General features: G+C 32.8%; 3 protein-coding genes across 3 annotated transcripts; 2 read left to right on the top strand and 1 right to left on the bottom strand.

Moving 5' to 3' along the window:
* The first annotated feature begins 851 nt into the window (after positions 1-851).
* Positions 852-6,369, top strand: LOC102589329 (uncharacterized). The gene is made up of 5 exons (XM_006347537.2): positions 852-957; positions 2,142-2,280; positions 5,090-5,189; positions 5,759-5,842; positions 5,929-6,369. Exons 1-5 carry the CDS (start codon positions 924-926, stop codon positions 6,061-6,063), a joined length of 492 nt encoding a protein of 163 aa, XP_006347599.1. The 5' UTR covers positions 852-923; the 3' UTR covers positions 6,064-6,369.
* Positions 6,370-7,200: 831 nt separating this feature from the next.
* Positions 7,201-11,151, top strand: LOC102589009 (chaperone protein DnaJ). Its single transcript, XM_006347536.2, has 6 exons — positions 7,201-7,644; positions 8,871-8,948; positions 9,107-9,182; positions 9,682-9,755; positions 9,848-9,918; positions 10,725-11,151. Exons 1-6 carry the CDS (start codon positions 7,609-7,611, stop codon positions 10,765-10,767), a joined length of 378 nt encoding a protein of 125 aa, XP_006347598.1. The 5' UTR covers positions 7,201-7,608; the 3' UTR covers positions 10,768-11,151.
* Positions 11,152-15,293: 4,142 nt separating this feature from the next.
* LOC102588681 (putative gamma-glutamylcyclotransferase At3g02910) lies at positions 15,294-16,236 on the bottom strand. The gene has a single exon (XM_006347535.2). The coding sequence runs from the start codon at positions 16,131-16,133 to the stop codon at positions 15,534-15,536; it is 600 nt and encodes a 199-aa protein (XP_006347597.1). The 5' UTR covers positions 16,134-16,236; the 3' UTR covers positions 15,294-15,533.
* Between the last annotated feature and the right edge of the window lie 321 nt (positions 16,237-16,557).

Below are 16,557 nucleotides of genomic sequence, written 5' to 3'. Positions count from 1 at the left end.
TTCTTGAGGATAAACATTCCAGGGGACTTTTTGGCGTGAATTCACATTTAGTCGGGCTTTAATGTAGAATTATGTAACGAGCTAATTATAACTTCGGCTACTAATGTGGTTTCTTGAGGATAAACATCTTCAAACTTTATTTGCATCATATATTTACGTTGAGCAATTTACACAGTTCATTATACAATTATAAAATATAATTTTGTGACACTTGAATATGATAAAAAATAATTTTGTGACTATAATTTTTGGTGGAAAAAACTCACTTATTTTAATGAGATGAGAATTATCATACTGAGGAAGTTATACAGCTACAACTACAGAAGTAGCCAGCTCTGTTCTAGCTTTGTTTTTATCACCATACTTTGAAAGATACATGAGACCTCTACGAGGTAGTGTTAAGTCTGCCTACACAATTTTATTGAACATGTTATTGTTATCGTACAGTGAAAATTTATATCACATGGACCATGATCAATTGTTCATTTTTTTTTCCTTGAGAAAAACAATTTCTCATATTTGGTGTACCTATAAAAATAAGGATATTAGTAGTTTTACAAGAAACCAACAATTTTTTTTCTAAAAAAAGTAAAAATGAATTATTAGGGATTAAATATTTAAAAATGAAAAAAAATAATCCAATTCCTCTATTTTTGTTCCCCCTCCTATTAATTATTTTATTTCTAATGGACACAATTCCTTAAACATTTATCTGTTCCGTTGAAAATGTCTTATGGTTTGCTTTGCATCATATAATTCAAAATTGAAAAAATAGCTTTGATTTTTTAATTAATTATTTTTAAAAAATAGGAGTATTTGTTATTGAATTCCTATCCCTCTAAATAGAAATAGAAAAAAACAAAATCCTCAATTTCTTCACTCTTTGTATCTACTGCTCAGCCTCGTCTCTCTTGCTTCCTCTCATGGCGACCGGTGCTGCCCCCTTTTCTTTGTCAGGTACCATCGCCGGCGATTATTTTCTACTTCCACTTTTCCATTGATAAGAGTATTCTAGGAGATTGATTATATATATATCTTTTGTGGTTTTTTTCGGATAAAATCTCGGAAATGAGTTATAGCTGCTCGAAACAAACATCGGAGGAGTGAATCTATAAATTATGAACGTTTCATTTCTTTATGTTATCTACTTTTGTTGTGTGGATCTTCGCTGTGATTATGAACTGTCAATAGTTAGGTAGGATTTATAGGAACATTGATATCGGCTTTGATGAAATTAGATTTTTTGTTTTTTGATAACCGGGCCAGAACCTCGACTAATTATATATGATACCTGTCACCTCCCACCAGCAATAGGTGCCAAGTAACTCTGTCCACTAAAGCTAGAACAGATGCAAAGAAATCGCCTAGTGTTTTGTTTTTGCTGGGATTTGAATAAGAGATTTCATGGTTCTCAATTCACTTTATTGACCACTAGGACACCCTTAAAATTTTGCTCATCTATATATTTGTTTTTAATGTTATTTCTGTTTCTTGCAATTCGATTTGCTCGCCTTCATGTAACTTGCTTGGCGGAGTTTAATGCAACCCTAAATTCATTCACAGTACTGAAAATTGAAAAATACTTGACGTGCATGTTGTGCAGTGCATTAGAAATACTGCAGCTGACCAGTGACTTTCTGTATTGGATTATTTCTAACTTTCTCTGTCTTTTGGTCTCGTTTTTGGAGTTTTAAAAGTTTAATTAGAGCTAATCTGATTGGAAGTATAACTCTCAAGGTTCAGAATGATAGATATGGGGTTTCTGTTTATGACATATAGAGATGCCCACTTGTTGTTTGTCATGAGAATATGATGATTCTCATCCTTATAAGCTATGTCTCTCTCGGTGTCGTGTCCTCGCCTTGTAGTTTTAAATTGCATCTTTGGAGTTTCCTGAAGTGGTTCATCACGTACGTACTTTACTGGGAAAAGAGTTTTAAAAAATGGCATTCTTTTTTATGTCCTTTTCTGGTAGTATTGTATGATTGAAGAGAATGCCAAGCATCTCTGGCCATATTTGGTGAAGTGACAGTGTATTAATGTGGTAATGTATCTCTGTGAACTAGGGATTGTGTTTACTTTTGGCTTGATATTGGGAGTTCCCATTTGAGATGCTTCCCTTTTCTCCCCTTCTAAATTAGGTGCAACTCATGTCAAAGCATGCGAACCTTGGTCTGCAAAGTCCTCCTCGTTTGTCAAGACACCTATGGTGACTATTCAGAGGAAATCAAACTCTCAAGGAACAAAAACCTCCAAGTTGTCTATTCGTGCAAACTACAGGTATTCCATTTTTGTATGCTTATATCCTACTCACTACTTATTAAGAAACAAATCTGTTGATGATTATTTTAATGAATTGAGACCACTTGCCGTTAATCTGGTTTGTGCTTAGTTTTTGGCTTGATGATGATTGATAAGCCCAAATATTACTAATGGCCGTTACTAGCGTAATAAAGAAGAGGAGTGACTGACTAGCAAGGTTTCTTCAATTCTTCCTCTAATTTTTTCTTAAGAGTATGGTGGAGTCTCTAGAGCTGGATGAACTTTTAATACAAGTGTAATGGATGTCTTGTTCCTTCCCTTTATGATATTTATATAACTTTGCATATTCTTTGGTGCCCTGAGTTACAACCATACATATTTATTCTTAAACTTTTTAAGTTGAGTCTCTTCTCCTGTGTCCTCCTTAATTTTCAGTTCCGTAAATATGTTGGGCAGCATCTGGTGCCGTTGGTTTGATTTGTAGTTACAGTTCGGCAATTTAGGGAGTAAGAGGAAAGTAAGCAACAGATTTATATTTGCAAAGTGACAAAGTATGATGTAACTCTTTTTGTTCGATATATTACGAACTTCTTTTTCTGTTCCCATCTGGCATAGTTGGTAGAGCTTTTTGTGTCTTAAAATTTTTGGTGTCGTCTCTACCTTGCACGTCTTTTCCTCAGCTATCTATTTTGTTGCTACTATATTCAACTATCGGTTTAATGTTCTCATCAGTCCTTCTGATTCCTCTTTACTGAAAAGTCATGATACTTGTGGATTTAATTTCTGCCACTCTGTAATTCTTCCTCATTATTTGCTATTAACTGTTCGTGTCAGCAGACGTGATAAGATCTTTGGAGATTTGCAAGTACCAAATGGCTTACATTCTAGACAAGATCAGTCCTTTCTTTTTTATCCTCACAGGTTCTAGTTCCTAAAGGAATAGTCTATATTATCAGCATTTGATACATCCATGAACTGCTCTCCCTAGTCGGGAATCAGAACAGATTCCTAACTGGAAAGTTGCAGCTCTCTTCTTCTCCCAACACTTCACTGCATTCTGCAGAGGTCACTTTCCATCGCTCCGTGTTTGCAAATATCTGATTAAATGTTTCCCTCTTATATCTGCTTTGATGAACCAACTTGATAGAAATCAGTAGGTGCCCCTGAGAATATATAGGTGGTCGGTGGTCTACGTTAAAAGATTGCCAATTTAGAATTGTCTCAAGACTCTTGAATCATTGGTTGCTTTCTGTGCTTCAAATGGTTAATGGAGAAAAGATTTTTTCAAGCACATAATGTGGATAAGCCTCTCCTCGTTGGGCCTCCCTGGCACCTTAAGAAGTCGAATGGAGTTAGGGTCTTTTTTTGTCTGCTTACTTAAATTAAAGTAACCAACTGATGAATTAATTGCAGAGGTCCAATGGACAACCAAATCCTTTTTAGCTGGAGAGTGAAATGATGATGTCCCTTTAATGTTTACTGCACTACAATTTGAAATCTTCCCTCAGAAAATTAAAATTTGTAATCTGGTCCTCTCAGCTTTTTGGAAAATCGGATGGTCCTTATAGAAACCACTTTTTCTGGCACCATAGTTTGATGCATGCATTGTTCCAAGCACCTGAAGTAAATGCTATGGCTAACCCATCTTTCTGGATCAGGGAACTCATCTCTGTGGAACCAAGAGAAACTTGCAGCTTATGAATCACTTAATCAATCACAAAGATCATTGAGAAGTACTTTTAGTGCAGATTAGCAGATCTGCATTAGTGTCTTATTTTGCGCTTTTTAATTGTTTTTCTTAACAGGATTAGTTATCGTCATCATGGTTGTTGTTGTTATCGTTTTTTGCATTAGAAAGCAAATGAAACTCTTTTTCAACTTTGGTATAACTCCAATAACTTCATGGAGCTTTTTTAAGCTAGCATTCTGGTTCTTGATGAAAGGATGCTAAGCTTGTTACTTTTTAAATCCACAAGTTTCCAACAATCATTGGTTGTGATATTTAATACATGTGTCCATCAAAGTGATTTCCCCATAATCGTTGGGCTACTGCAAGTGTCGGTCATTTTCTTCAACGGAGGCTTTTCCCGGGTGCTCTCATTTTTATATTAACTACCAAAGAGGGAACACTAGATTCATTTGCATTATATATAATATCATAGAGGATGATGACCGATGCATTGGGAGAAATAAGAGCTCTTGAAAGTGCAATGTGAGACAGAGTGCAGTAGGAAGAAGCTGATGATTGTGAAACTTCTGTTGGTGGCTGAACTTCAACTCGTCTTTTTTTTAAATGGTCTGAACTTCAACTCGTCTTTTGAGTAGGATTCTCCAAATTTATGCCCCGTGAGGCCGTGACTTTTGTTAAGTGAGGAAAGCTTGAAGGTAATTTCGGCTTTAGAAATTAGGAGACACCAAGGATGTCACTCTTGTTGCTGGGCTCTATTAAATTTAGAAGCTTTCTCACTTTCTTTTTGTTGGTAAGTATCAAGTTTCTACTTATTCTCAGTTGAATTAGAGGAAGTTGTTTCATCTCTATCCTTAATTTTATTTGTAGTTCTTCTAAATTATTTGTAGCCTATTAAATTGTGAAGGTTTTATGATCCCGGATATGAAATTAATATGATGTTTCCTGTCTAACTTGGTAAGTGAGGGTACACTTGCTGAATGTGGCTCCTTTCAGCATATGATATTGCTGAGTCATTTTCCTCCATGCGTTTTAATTAGTTATCCAATCATATGAAAGGATTACAATTTCTGAAGTTGTTTTCACTGATCTGTCCATGTGTGCTCAACTGGTATGTTCAATTTTGCCTGTTGAATGCAGTGATCAAAGAGGTGGAGGTGGCCATGGTGGTGATTTTGTTGCCGGTTTCCTTTTAGGAGGTGCAATATTTGGAACACTTGGCTATATTTTTGCTCCACAGGTAATTTTGGTATTGTCTCTTGGTATCAACTTGATTTCTGATTCCACAACACTGATTTGCTTGTTAGGTATGGTAAACATTGTTGCCTACTTTTTCTTACTCTCGGGGTCAAAGAATTCCTGCTGAGTATGTGTGCGCCCATACTAGGATGATCCCTGTGTTTTTTTTCCCATAATGAAGCAGCTTTCTGTAATGGGTACCAATATTCTCAAGACCAACTTATTTCCTATTCAGTAAAGAAATTCTTGCTAATTCAAAGAGTTCTCTAGTTAAAGCTACTATTTTGTTGATACAATATTGGGTTTTGGAACTTAGTTTACTCTATTTGGAAAGCTAATTTTCAACTTTACTAAACAACTTATTTGGAAATGAGTTTTCTGAATGGATTATGGCTTACATACATAGTACTATATATATGATTAATGCTTGTTCATCTCTCATCACACTTTCTTTATCACCTTAAAGATGCAACTGTATGAAATTAATATTGGTGGGTTTCCCTCAAGTGTTTTAGGATTTTGTTTGCTAACATAGTTTTCTGTTATTTTTTCACTGCCATCTGTCATTAGATACGGAGGTCATTGCTCAATGAAGATGAATATGGTTTCCGGAAAGCCAAGCGACCAATGTACTATTATGATGAAGGTTTAGAGGTGATAATAATTTTTTATTTTTTTTGCTTTATAGTTCTGTATCCGAATAACACTTATAAATTTGTTCCATCACTTGTTGTATGCAGAAAACTAGACAGACTTTGAACAATAAGCTAGATCAACTGAACAGCGCCATTGACAAAGTATCTTCAGGGTTGAGAGGTGGAAACAAAATGCCTTCAGTGCCTGTTGAGAGTGATGCAGAAGAAGCTACTATGTGAGAACTGGTCTTGTTCCTCTTTATGATCAATCATAGGACTCTACACAAAAGGAGGAAATTTGGGGATATTGAAACAGTATAAGGATCATAAAGTTTCTAGTCTTACCAGTTATTTTATTGTCTTCTGAATCTTTTGGAGATGTTTCATCATGGAACTTTAAAGAAAAAAAGAACAAAAATATGATTTCCAGGAAGTCGAAGACTTATGAGTGAAAAATAGTTATTCACTTGATTAGTCCTCGAATTTGAATTTTAATTCTTCAAGCAGCATTTGCAGATATTGAAGTTCAGTATTTAAAATGTTGAAATAGCATTTTGGTGTCCAGAAGCAAATATTTCAGTACTTGAAATGTTGAATTGATATTTGATGTCCAAGCTGTCAGGGAGCTTTTACGCCCATGTGGGGACTTCTCAGTGCGAATTTGAATTTAGTCGGACTTCAATGTGTGTTCTGGACACCAGATGAAAATTTAAAAAAAAAGATATTTGATGTCCAAAAGTATTCGTGGAGGTTACAGCCTTTGGGTGTTGCCCTTCAAAGCCAAAGATGAGGGATTTGGTTGTATTTGACATTAACACATAAATAGCCAAAATATTTACAATGTGATTTGGGACCATAATGATCCCCTGCATTGTGGACGATTACATATCACGAGTCAAAATTTTAATAGTTCAATTTTCAAGAACTAGAAAAAAATGTTCGACTAGTAATGTTATTATTATGATAAATATCACATTGATTAAAATTTTGAAGTTAAAGATGATTCGGTTTGAGATTGAAATTTTAAAAATATCAAAAAGGATAAATTGAGGCAAAAAACTTCTAAATTTATCAATGATCATATTAGTTCATGAATGATAATGTTTCCGCCTAACCCGTGTTGACACTCGACTAATCAGAGCTATAAAACATTCTCACAGATATCATTTGTGTTGAGACTCGACTAATTGAATTTTTATCGAAAATAACTATAGGAGCTGACTCCCCCTTCCTATCCATAAAGGATAGTTATTTGCTTGACTATTTTGTTACTATCCAAACTGAAGGTTATTTCTTTGTAGAAAAAGAAATAGGAAAATTAGGGATTGTAAATTGAGAAAAAAGAAATTGAAATTGAATTTCTTTCTCTCTCTATTATTTATGAATTAGGATACTCTATTCAGAGGTATAATTTTTGATCTTTCAACTCTTAGGAGCCCTAATTTACCCTAATCTTCCTATCAATTTGATTGAATTCTAGTAACAAAATTTAACAGAGAATAATCATAAAGTTAATAACTTTAAGGAGGAAAAAAAAGTGAATTCTCCTCTTAATTGTGTGTCTCTGTCATCAGTTTGTCTGTTTCTCATTTTCTTTTCTTTTTTTCTCAGAGGCCTTCAAATTTGAACCATGTTTTTCATGGGGTGAAAATCTCAGATACTCAAAAAAGATAATTGAGCCATTTGCATTTTGTCCTCTTTTTTTTTTTGTGAAAAATGTTTTGCTATATCTCCTAGATGTGCATTATACTGAAGTAGAAGTGAAGAGCTAATTTTGGCAGCCATATGGAGGATGATAATAAAACCACCTACAAACACAAGGTAATCTTCTTCTTCAATTTGGTTTTCCTTTTTCTTTTTCTTCTTTTTCATTTGTGTTTAATTCATATTTTTCTTTCTTGGGTTTTCTCTATTTATTGAGCAAAATTTCTCTAGGTTCATAGTAGTTTTTGCACCATTTCATTTTCTAAGACCACAATCAAGAAATTGCTTCATTGTTAGTAAAGTTGCAATCCTTTTATGTTGGAAGACTAATTCAAAATTGGAGTAGAGAAACCCAAGTTGTTTAGCACTTGGTACTTGCTAATTTATTCAGTTTAGGTCTATATAGGAATTGTAGCCTAATTGATATATTAGAATATGTTTTCTGGTTTCTAGTCAAAGTAGGTCTGATATTATTATAAATAGAGGGTGTTGCTAGCTATTTTCATGTGTAGAGAATTGTAAAAGTTCATCCAGGGATGTATTGAGATTCATGAATAAGTAAATTATTTTCCATCATTTTAGAACTGATTCATTTCCTTCAGACCACTGCAGAAAAAGAAGCAACAAAATGCTTTAAACAATAAACCAGTGTTCTCATTGGAGAAGGCTCTATATTTTTCAGTTTTAAGTTTTCTCTGTGTTGAATATTTTCGGGTTTGCTCTACTCATTTTATTACAATCAACCATTGGTGTTATATACAATGATCTTCGCAAGGGACTTGGAAAAAGGTTAATAACTTTCCCACTTCCAGGGGTGGCGCTAGTAAGGGGGTTCAATTGAATCCTGTTTGATGAAAAATTACTCTGTGCAATAGGGTAAAACTGATTTCTTTTGTTTTTGGTTATATATAGATTGTTGAACCCCTGTCATATAAGAAAATTCTAATGTAGGTAAAGGGGGTTCAAAAGTTGTTTAGGTAGCAAGTTCAAGTCTCAGCTATGTCATTCTAATGTTTTCTGAATCCTATTGTATAAATTTCTGACTTTGCGCCTGCATTCTTACTCTTAACCAAAAAGGAAATGTATGGTAGTATTAATATGATAAGGTTTCCTCTAAGGAATCATTGCCAGTTCTATTGCTGGCTAAGATTTGAGTAGCGTCAGGTTTTTCTTGTTCATCCTTAATATGACTGGCATATAGGAACTAACATATGTTTTCTGTCGTAATGAAATTCTTTTCCTTCTAATACTTTCTTTTATCTGTAAAGGATTATAGATTGTCATATGTTATCCTAATTTTACTTGATGATCTTCTGATGATATGTTCTTTTGCTTGTTTTAAGGATTATTACAAGGTTCTTGAAGTAGAATATGATGCATCAGATGAGAAGATCAGATTAAACTATAGGAAACTTGCACTGGTTAGTCATCCATATTTCATCTAGCAGCACCTGCTACAGCTCCTTTCTTTTTGAGTTCTCTCTATGTCTCGTCCTCTCTCTTTGTGCAAGCTCGCATTTATTTAAGGGAGCGTGTTCCTGACTGCAGTCATATCATTCACGTTGATTGAAATGCGCAGAAGTGGCATCCTGACAAACACAAGTGTAATGATGCAGCAACCACTAAATTTCAAGAGATTAATGAAGCTTATTCGGGTAGTTATTTTAATTTTGGGCATAATAACTTCATATATCTCCTTGCCACGTGATGCTGATTATTGCTACTTGTCCTGTATGATTTAGCTAGAACTTAATTTGATCTCTCGATATTTTTACCATTGACAGTTTGACACCATGTGATGTCTTATTTCACTTAAATGTTGAGAGAAAAAATGGCTTGTATGTTGTTTGCTTGAAGTAGCTTTATATGGAATGTGCCAACATCAAATTCTCCCTACAAATTTTTCATTGTCCATCAATCTTTATATTGAGTTCTGATCCTGAAATCTATCTGCGTTCTATTTTAAAATTAGAAACTCGCTAGTTTTGGATGCCTACATCCTTTTCTTTATTCTTGTTGCACAATGTTCTTTAAAATTTAGACAGAAAGTATCCTGGACCCCTATGTGGAGCATAACAATGTATAGTTAATGGGATATTATCCGCCACTTACATTATGCAGTCACTAATAGCTACCAATTTACATCCATTGCAGTGTTAAGTGATCCTGATAAGAGACTTGACTATGATCTAAATGGAAACTATGAGATAAATAATTATACCTTGCCAGTAAGTACCTCCACACTTCCATCATGTTAAATTCCTTTGTTTGAGTTCTGATGCTTGACACTGCATTCTGACTACTTGGTGTTCGAATACAGGAATATCTAGCCAGATTCAAAGGGATGATACTTACCTGTAATGGGCTTGGTATGAGTCAGGATTCAGTCTGGTGAGTGTTTAGTTCAGATTACTTAATTGAATTGATCAATTGGCTCTAAACAATCTGCCGACCCTGAAGGAAAAGAAACTTGGCCAGATTTTTGAAGGACATCACTTATTTATACTGTGATAATTTTGTTCTCTCCTTATAAAGAAGCAATATTACCATTTTCCTTAGGGGACTGGAGGAAGGGTATTAGATGAATTTTGTTAGTGTGAAATTTAGCAGTTCTCCTAATTTATTATCTTGTTATGCTGCTTTCCAATTTTCATTATGTGTTGAGGTGTTCTGGTATATCCTAGAATTTCTCTGACAGATTTGGTGAAACTTCCGAGGGTGTAACAACTCACACACACATTTTCAGACAAATTCTTCCTCGTCTTCCTGTGTGTGTTCCTTTTTTTAATGAATGGGAAGTGTTTATATATGTGAAACAGATTTGTTAGCTCAGTAGATCCATGTGGAGACTGCAGTCTCTCCGACTTATTAGATATATCTGCTGGTGGTCTTTAACATAGTAATAGTGTTTCCAAAATAAGAACTTGGAAAGAGTTGGCCATGACTCCAACAAAAACCTGAACATTTGACTGACTTCTGATGCTCTTTTGTTTGGATAAAAGTGCTTACTTCTTGGATTTCCAAAAAGATTTACTTATTGTATGTTTACTGTACCACATTTAGTGTTGATTCACGATGTAGCATATCAAGCGGCAACTTTGTTGTAGCTTTGCTAATCCACTAAAATGAAATGAGAATCGATTCTAATCCTTTAGTACTTTCATGTCTACACTCTTAACAGTGAATTAACCATGCAGGTCAGAGCAATTAACAGAATTTAACAAGTTGACGGACAAATGAAAGTTGGTGGTCATCTTTTTTATCGTCTTCACATTCATCGTCTTTCCTATGGTACCTTGCTTACCCCTCCCAGGTGTTTATGGTAGTAACCTTCTGTTATCAATGAGATTCATGTCCTAAACTTGAACACATTCATCATCTCGCTCGAAGGTTATCCAGAGCAACCATGTTGTATGTTAACTGAACAGGATATCTGTTACCAAATATGTCTATGCAACTCAGACAATTTTACAGTGATCATGATTTTGGTATTTACTGAGACCTCTTGTAAAATGTAGTTTCTGAAACAAGGTTGTATCAATTCACTTGTAATATTGAAGATTGAATCTCACAGAAGTTGACATATTAACAAAAATTGATGTCAGAAGCTACTACTTTTTAGTATATAGAAAGTTTCATCTTTATTCTTCTTTCCTCAAGAGTCACAGATAAAATGCAGTCTTTAATAGTATGTTACTTCTTCGAAAGGAGTTGTGTTAGCTTCAGTCACTTGAATTTTCGATACTCTTTTTTATTTCTCATAAATGAATGACATTTTCTTCTGGAAAATTTACCTCACCTCTAAGGTAAAGGCAGTATGCGTACACTCTATACTTCCTAGACCACTACACTGAGTATGTTGTTATTGATATTGTACTTCTCATTAAATGAACGACATTTTCTTCTGGAACAAGATATTGAGAAATCTCAATGTTATTATTCGTCTATAGTTCAAATCGAATACGTAGTTATTGAAATAATTGTTGGAGACTCAAATAATGGATATGTAAGCATAATAATTTGATAATATAACTTACAGGTCAAATAGAATATGTAGTTATTGAAATAATTGTTGGAGACTCGAATAATGGATATGTAAACATGATAATTTAATAACATAACTTATAGACCTCTTCTAATTCTCCCCCACCCCTAGCACCCCCCTCACAACTCACCCTCTCCACCATCTTTCTAAATTATATATAAATGTTTTTTGACAATATTTTTTTTTTACTTACCATTTAATAAATTAAAAAAAAATCATTTCATCTTCTGAAAAAACATATTCCTCCCCACCAAACTTGATCTTACCTTTTACCATCTTAATTTTTGAAATTTCCATTCAGTTATGCTAGAAACTTTTACTCTGTCAAACTCAATATAATAATTTATTCAAACATTTGCTCATAATTAAAATCAGCCGCCAAAGCCAAATTGCTTCTACTTTATTTTAGGATATACAGTAATGTTATTTTTGGAAGATAGCAGTGAGATTCAGATTTCCTCCATATCAAATAATCAACTTATATTGCATGATAGAAGGTAGTAGACCAATAAAATAGTCGAGGTGTGCACAAGAGCTGAGGTAGAAGTCTGGCAGGTTATCGTTATGAGTTTGATCAAATTCCATAACTTTTGTTCAAATAATTTATCCATTTATATCGAAATTTTCTATTAAATACGTACACATATTAAAGTTAGAACTCAAATTTCATATAGCGCACAAGCTAGTCTGAACACAAAACTGATTCTTGTTACAAATTAGTGTACACATCAGCTTGGTAAATAGGACAACACATTCCAAAAATAGAGATAACGTACCGTACATATCCTTTGCTCTTTTATTAAGTTGCCATTTTACAGACATTGCTGACCAAACTTTTGAGTGTTTTAAACAATTTTATTACTTTAAGTTAGGATGACTTAATTAATGTCTAATTTACTAGATTAAGTAACAAACTCCCCTCCCCTAGTATATTAACTTGGGCTACCCTTTTTTTTAATTATAAATTCAATAGTTGGTGAAAAAAAAAGTAGTTGCAAAATTTGACCCAATATTGTATTTACGATACATAGCGCTATAATTTTTAAATGTTATGAAACGTAGATGCATTTTGGATTTTGTAGCAAATACATAATAGACATACATATTAATACAATATGTTTTGGTACAACTATTTTGCGCGATTTCAACTAATACAATTGATATTTGTTTTAATACAACTTTTTTGCTAATACAATTGATACAATTCTTTTGCTTGATATAATAATTATAGCTATATTTTGTAAATATAGAAATTAAAACTATATTTCGTAATCAAGCTCTAAACTATAGCTATTTATCATTTTTTGTTCTTTAATTACTTTATCCCTTTTACATTTTCAAAGCATCAACCTATTAAGGATAAGTTGGGGTATTTAACAAATGAAAATAGTTCCAATCATCACTAGCAATATTGTCAATGATGATTCATTTAATTAATCTCAATTTACTTTATAACAAGACAATTATTATTATTGTTGTTGTTATTCTTGTGTCAGCTATGCAAATTGCGTGGATTGCACCCAGACATGACATCATTGTATTATTTTTGCTGTGTTTATTTTAATTTAAACCAAATTAAGTATTCTTTATTTATTTTTTATATTACCAACAATAACATATATATAGATACCAAAAATGTCATTATTAGTTAAGGGTCAAGCCTAAACTGAAAAGCATCTAACAAATATATTGATTTGGCCTTTTGCTACAATTTGATTCTTTTTGAATCTTTTACACTGTGTGTGATGCAACACCATATAATTTGTCCCCTCTTGTGCACGCTATCATGTCATTGGTCTGATATTAGACGAATCTAGCTTGTAATCTATAAATTCACGTCAATTTAATAAATTTTAAGTATATTTCAATATATATTAAGAAATTTATTAGATATGAGTGTAATTATTGAGATCATTATAAGAATACATAAATAAATATTAAATTTTGTATTCGTCTGTGATATTAATGATTCTCAAACAAACTATGGCATATAAATTTGTTTTTCGTGTGATATTTGCCACTTTTATTTGATAATATTGTTCTCGATTAGAATATCAGTCTGATCATTCAATTAATAGTCTTGTAGCTATGACTTTGTCCCTTCTCCTTAAATAAAATCGAAACCAAGTGTTATATTAATTATGTCAAACATAGACTTAGAGGTTTTTACTAGGCAGGGGACAGAATAAAAGTCTCACTACTAATTTTTAATTTTAAGTAGGTAGCCGTGATTAAGAATAAATGTTATATTATAGATTTGCATCATCTCATAATGAGAATTAATTACACACTAATTATTTACTTAAAGAATAGTGATTGACTCACAAAAAAATAATCATTGTCAGTAAACAACAAAAATATATAAGATTAAGGTAATGAAGGTTTAGCATTTTTGTATATTTGATTATTAATTGTCTCTTGAGAGGGTTTAAGAGTCACTCGAGTGTTAATTTCCCACATCAAATTAAGATACATCATCAATAATATATTTAGGTAATTCGATAAATGGGATTTAAAAAAAGTGATGGATATGTTGTCTTATTCTTACCTCTAAAGATAAAGAAGTTATTTTCGATAAATATCAATCAAGATACAAACATTAAAAAATGACAGATTTCAAACTTCAATAAAGAGAGTTAAAACTAGGTTTACAAAGCCAAATATAAATGTAATGATTTGTTTTAATCATAAACTTACTTGAGTTACTAATTTGGATTCAATACTAATTTACTAGACTAATTTGAATTCAATACCAATTAACTTGACTAATTCGAATTCAATACTAATTTAACTTTGATATATTTGGATTCAATATTTATTTGATCCTACTAATTTGAATTCAACCCCGAGAAAGCTCATTTAAAGGTAAAAGTTTTCCACCACGTGTTTGATGACTTCTAATGAATCAATGATAGAATGAATATTTTTTAAATTTGTATCATCTTTTACGGCTTAGAATAAATTTTCTATTTTTTATTAGCTTGACAAGTACAATAAGATTTTTGAGACATTGTAGTACTATTTGGTTGTATAACAATGAATTATAGAAATTTGAACAGAGCAACATGATTAATTTCTGATTAATGGATAGATTTAATTCCAACATTGTGTACCTTAAATAGTGTATTAGATCCAATATTATTGGAAGCTATTTTACCTTCTCATTCAAAGAAAGATTAAGTTAGTATTTGATCATAAATTAAGGATCAAATGTTTTATCATAAAATTTGACCGGTTTATAAAATTATAATTTTCAAATATTTTCAAATTCCTAAAAATGAGTATTTTCAGATTATTTTTTTTACTTTCACTCACATTAAAAGCTATTTCAGCTTCTCATTCATAGAGATATTTACTAAACTAACATTTAGCCATAAACTTTGAAGATCTATCTATAAATAAATGTTTGACCATTAAATTTGACTAGATTTGGTCTTCAAATATTTTCACATTCCAAAAAACTAATCTGAAAAAACTCGGAAATTTCACAACTTTAAACTTTTTCCAAATAAAATACATATCCGAGTAAGGAGTGTGCAAAAATCGAACCGAAAAAAATGTTATTGGCTTACTATTAAGTTATTGGGTTAACGGATTTTTAATGGTTTTATAAAAAAAATATTGGGTTATCGATTTGGTATTGATATTTAATATTGAGTAAACTGAAAATCAATATGTTACATAAAATCGAATCGAACCGAAAAATCCAACACCAAATCCATAAACATAAAAATTGTAGTTTCATATGCAGCAAATGAAGTCAATAATTACAAATCAGATCAAATCATTTGCTTTTGCAATTTTGCAGAAAGACAGAAAAACAATCTGTCAAACATTCAGCATCAACATCTATGATCTAATAATAACAAACTTATTTTCAGCAGCAGATCATTTAACCCTTAATTAATCATCATAACTTCTTCCTAATTAATTATAAACTTCAAAAATCAAACCCAAATTTTCAATGGTTAACAACATTGACTGGAAGAGCTGAAGGAACAGGAAGATTTTTGTTGCAACAACAAGAATTAGGGTTAGAAGAAATGAAAATCCCAATTTGCTCCAAAAATGTTAAATGTTGTGGCCTATCTTTACGCTTCACATACCCTTTTGCCTCTTTCTCTGTATAACATCTGAAACCCTTCTCCCCGTTTCTCTTCCACAGCGCCTCCGCGTAGTTTCTGTGTGCATAATACGCTTCCACCTCCATTGTCTTCCCCGATTCTGATTCTTCATCTTCATCGGCCCGGATTTTGATTGGAAGCCTCTCGTAATGGGCCCGGGTAATTCCTTCTAATTCATCCATACGGATCAATCCGCGAGCGGAAACGGCGTAAAGCTCGCCGCGGACGTGCTCGCCGGAGCCGGGAAAATTGAGGAGGAAGGGAACACGGTAAGGACCACAGACGAGAGGGAGACGATCGACGGTTTGGTAAACGCCGAGGAAAGAAGCATCGCCGGCGGCTATCATGTCTTGTAAGAGAACGTGATTTGAAAATCCTCTTTTGAGTGTTCCATAGGTGAAAATAATGGTGGGTTTCTCTGTACCTTCAGTCACCATTGTTACTAAAAGTTCAGAGAAATATCAAAAATTGAAAATTGAAAGCCAAAAAAAAAAACAGAGGAAGAAGAAGATGAAGAGGAAATTGAGGAGAAGAGTTGTTTGGTTTAGGAGAATAAAAAGAGCAGAGGAAAGGGGCCCACTAAAAGTAAAAAAATAATAAAAATTAATTAATTAATATGTGAAGAATAATAAAAGAAAAAAAATGTGAACTATGAAATTTTGACCATCTATAGTGAGTAGTGACCACCACCATCCAATATTCATAAAAAAAGAAAAAAAAATTGGATGGTTGTGAGAGAAACAATGGGGAATTGAAAATTTTGAGGGTGGAGAAGAGTCCTAACAATATCAAATTCTACACCATCAATCATTTATTTATTTATTTATTTATCTACAATAATTTTATGTATTTATTTATACT

The sequence above is a fragment of the Solanum tuberosum genome, unplaced genomic scaffold (genome assembly GCF_000226075.1).
Source record: "Solanum tuberosum cultivar DM 1-3 516 R44 unplaced genomic scaffold, SolTub_3.0 scf00093, whole genome shotgun sequence".
Taxonomy (NCBI): domain Eukaryota; kingdom Viridiplantae; phylum Streptophyta; class Magnoliopsida; order Solanales; family Solanaceae; genus Solanum; species Solanum tuberosum.
The sequence above is the reverse complement of the archived record's forward strand: the minus strand, read 5'-3'. Positions and strand labels throughout refer to the sequence as shown.

Excerpts from the sequence above, each read along its gene's own strand:
- LOC102589329 (XM_006347537.2), top strand. The coding sequence starts at position 924 with ATGGCGACCGGTGCTGCCCCCTTTTCTTTGTCAG. Across the intron at positions 958-2,141 it reads TGCCCCCTTTTCTTTGTCAG|GTGCAACTCATGTCAAAGCA; the intron begins GTACCATCGCCG and ends CTTCTAAATTAG. Across the intron at positions 5,190-5,758 it reads GCTATATTTTTGCTCCACAG|ATACGGAGGTCATTGCTCAA; the intron begins GTAATTTTGGTA and ends ATCTGTCATTAG.
- LOC102589009 (XM_006347536.2), top strand. The coding sequence starts at position 7,609 with ATGGAGGATGATAATAAAACCACCTACAAACACAAG. Across the intron at positions 7,645-8,870 it reads AAACCACCTACAAACACAAG|GATTATTACAAGGTTCTTGA; the intron begins GTAATCTTCTTC and ends GCTTGTTTTAAG. Across the intron at positions 9,919-10,724 it reads ATGAGTCAGGATTCAGTCTG|GTCAGAGCAATTAACAGAAT; the intron begins GTGAGTGTTTAG and ends TTAACCATGCAG.
- LOC102588681 (XM_006347535.2), bottom strand. The coding sequence starts at position 16,133 with ATGGTGACTGAAGGTACAGAGAAACCCACCATTATTTTCACCTATGGA.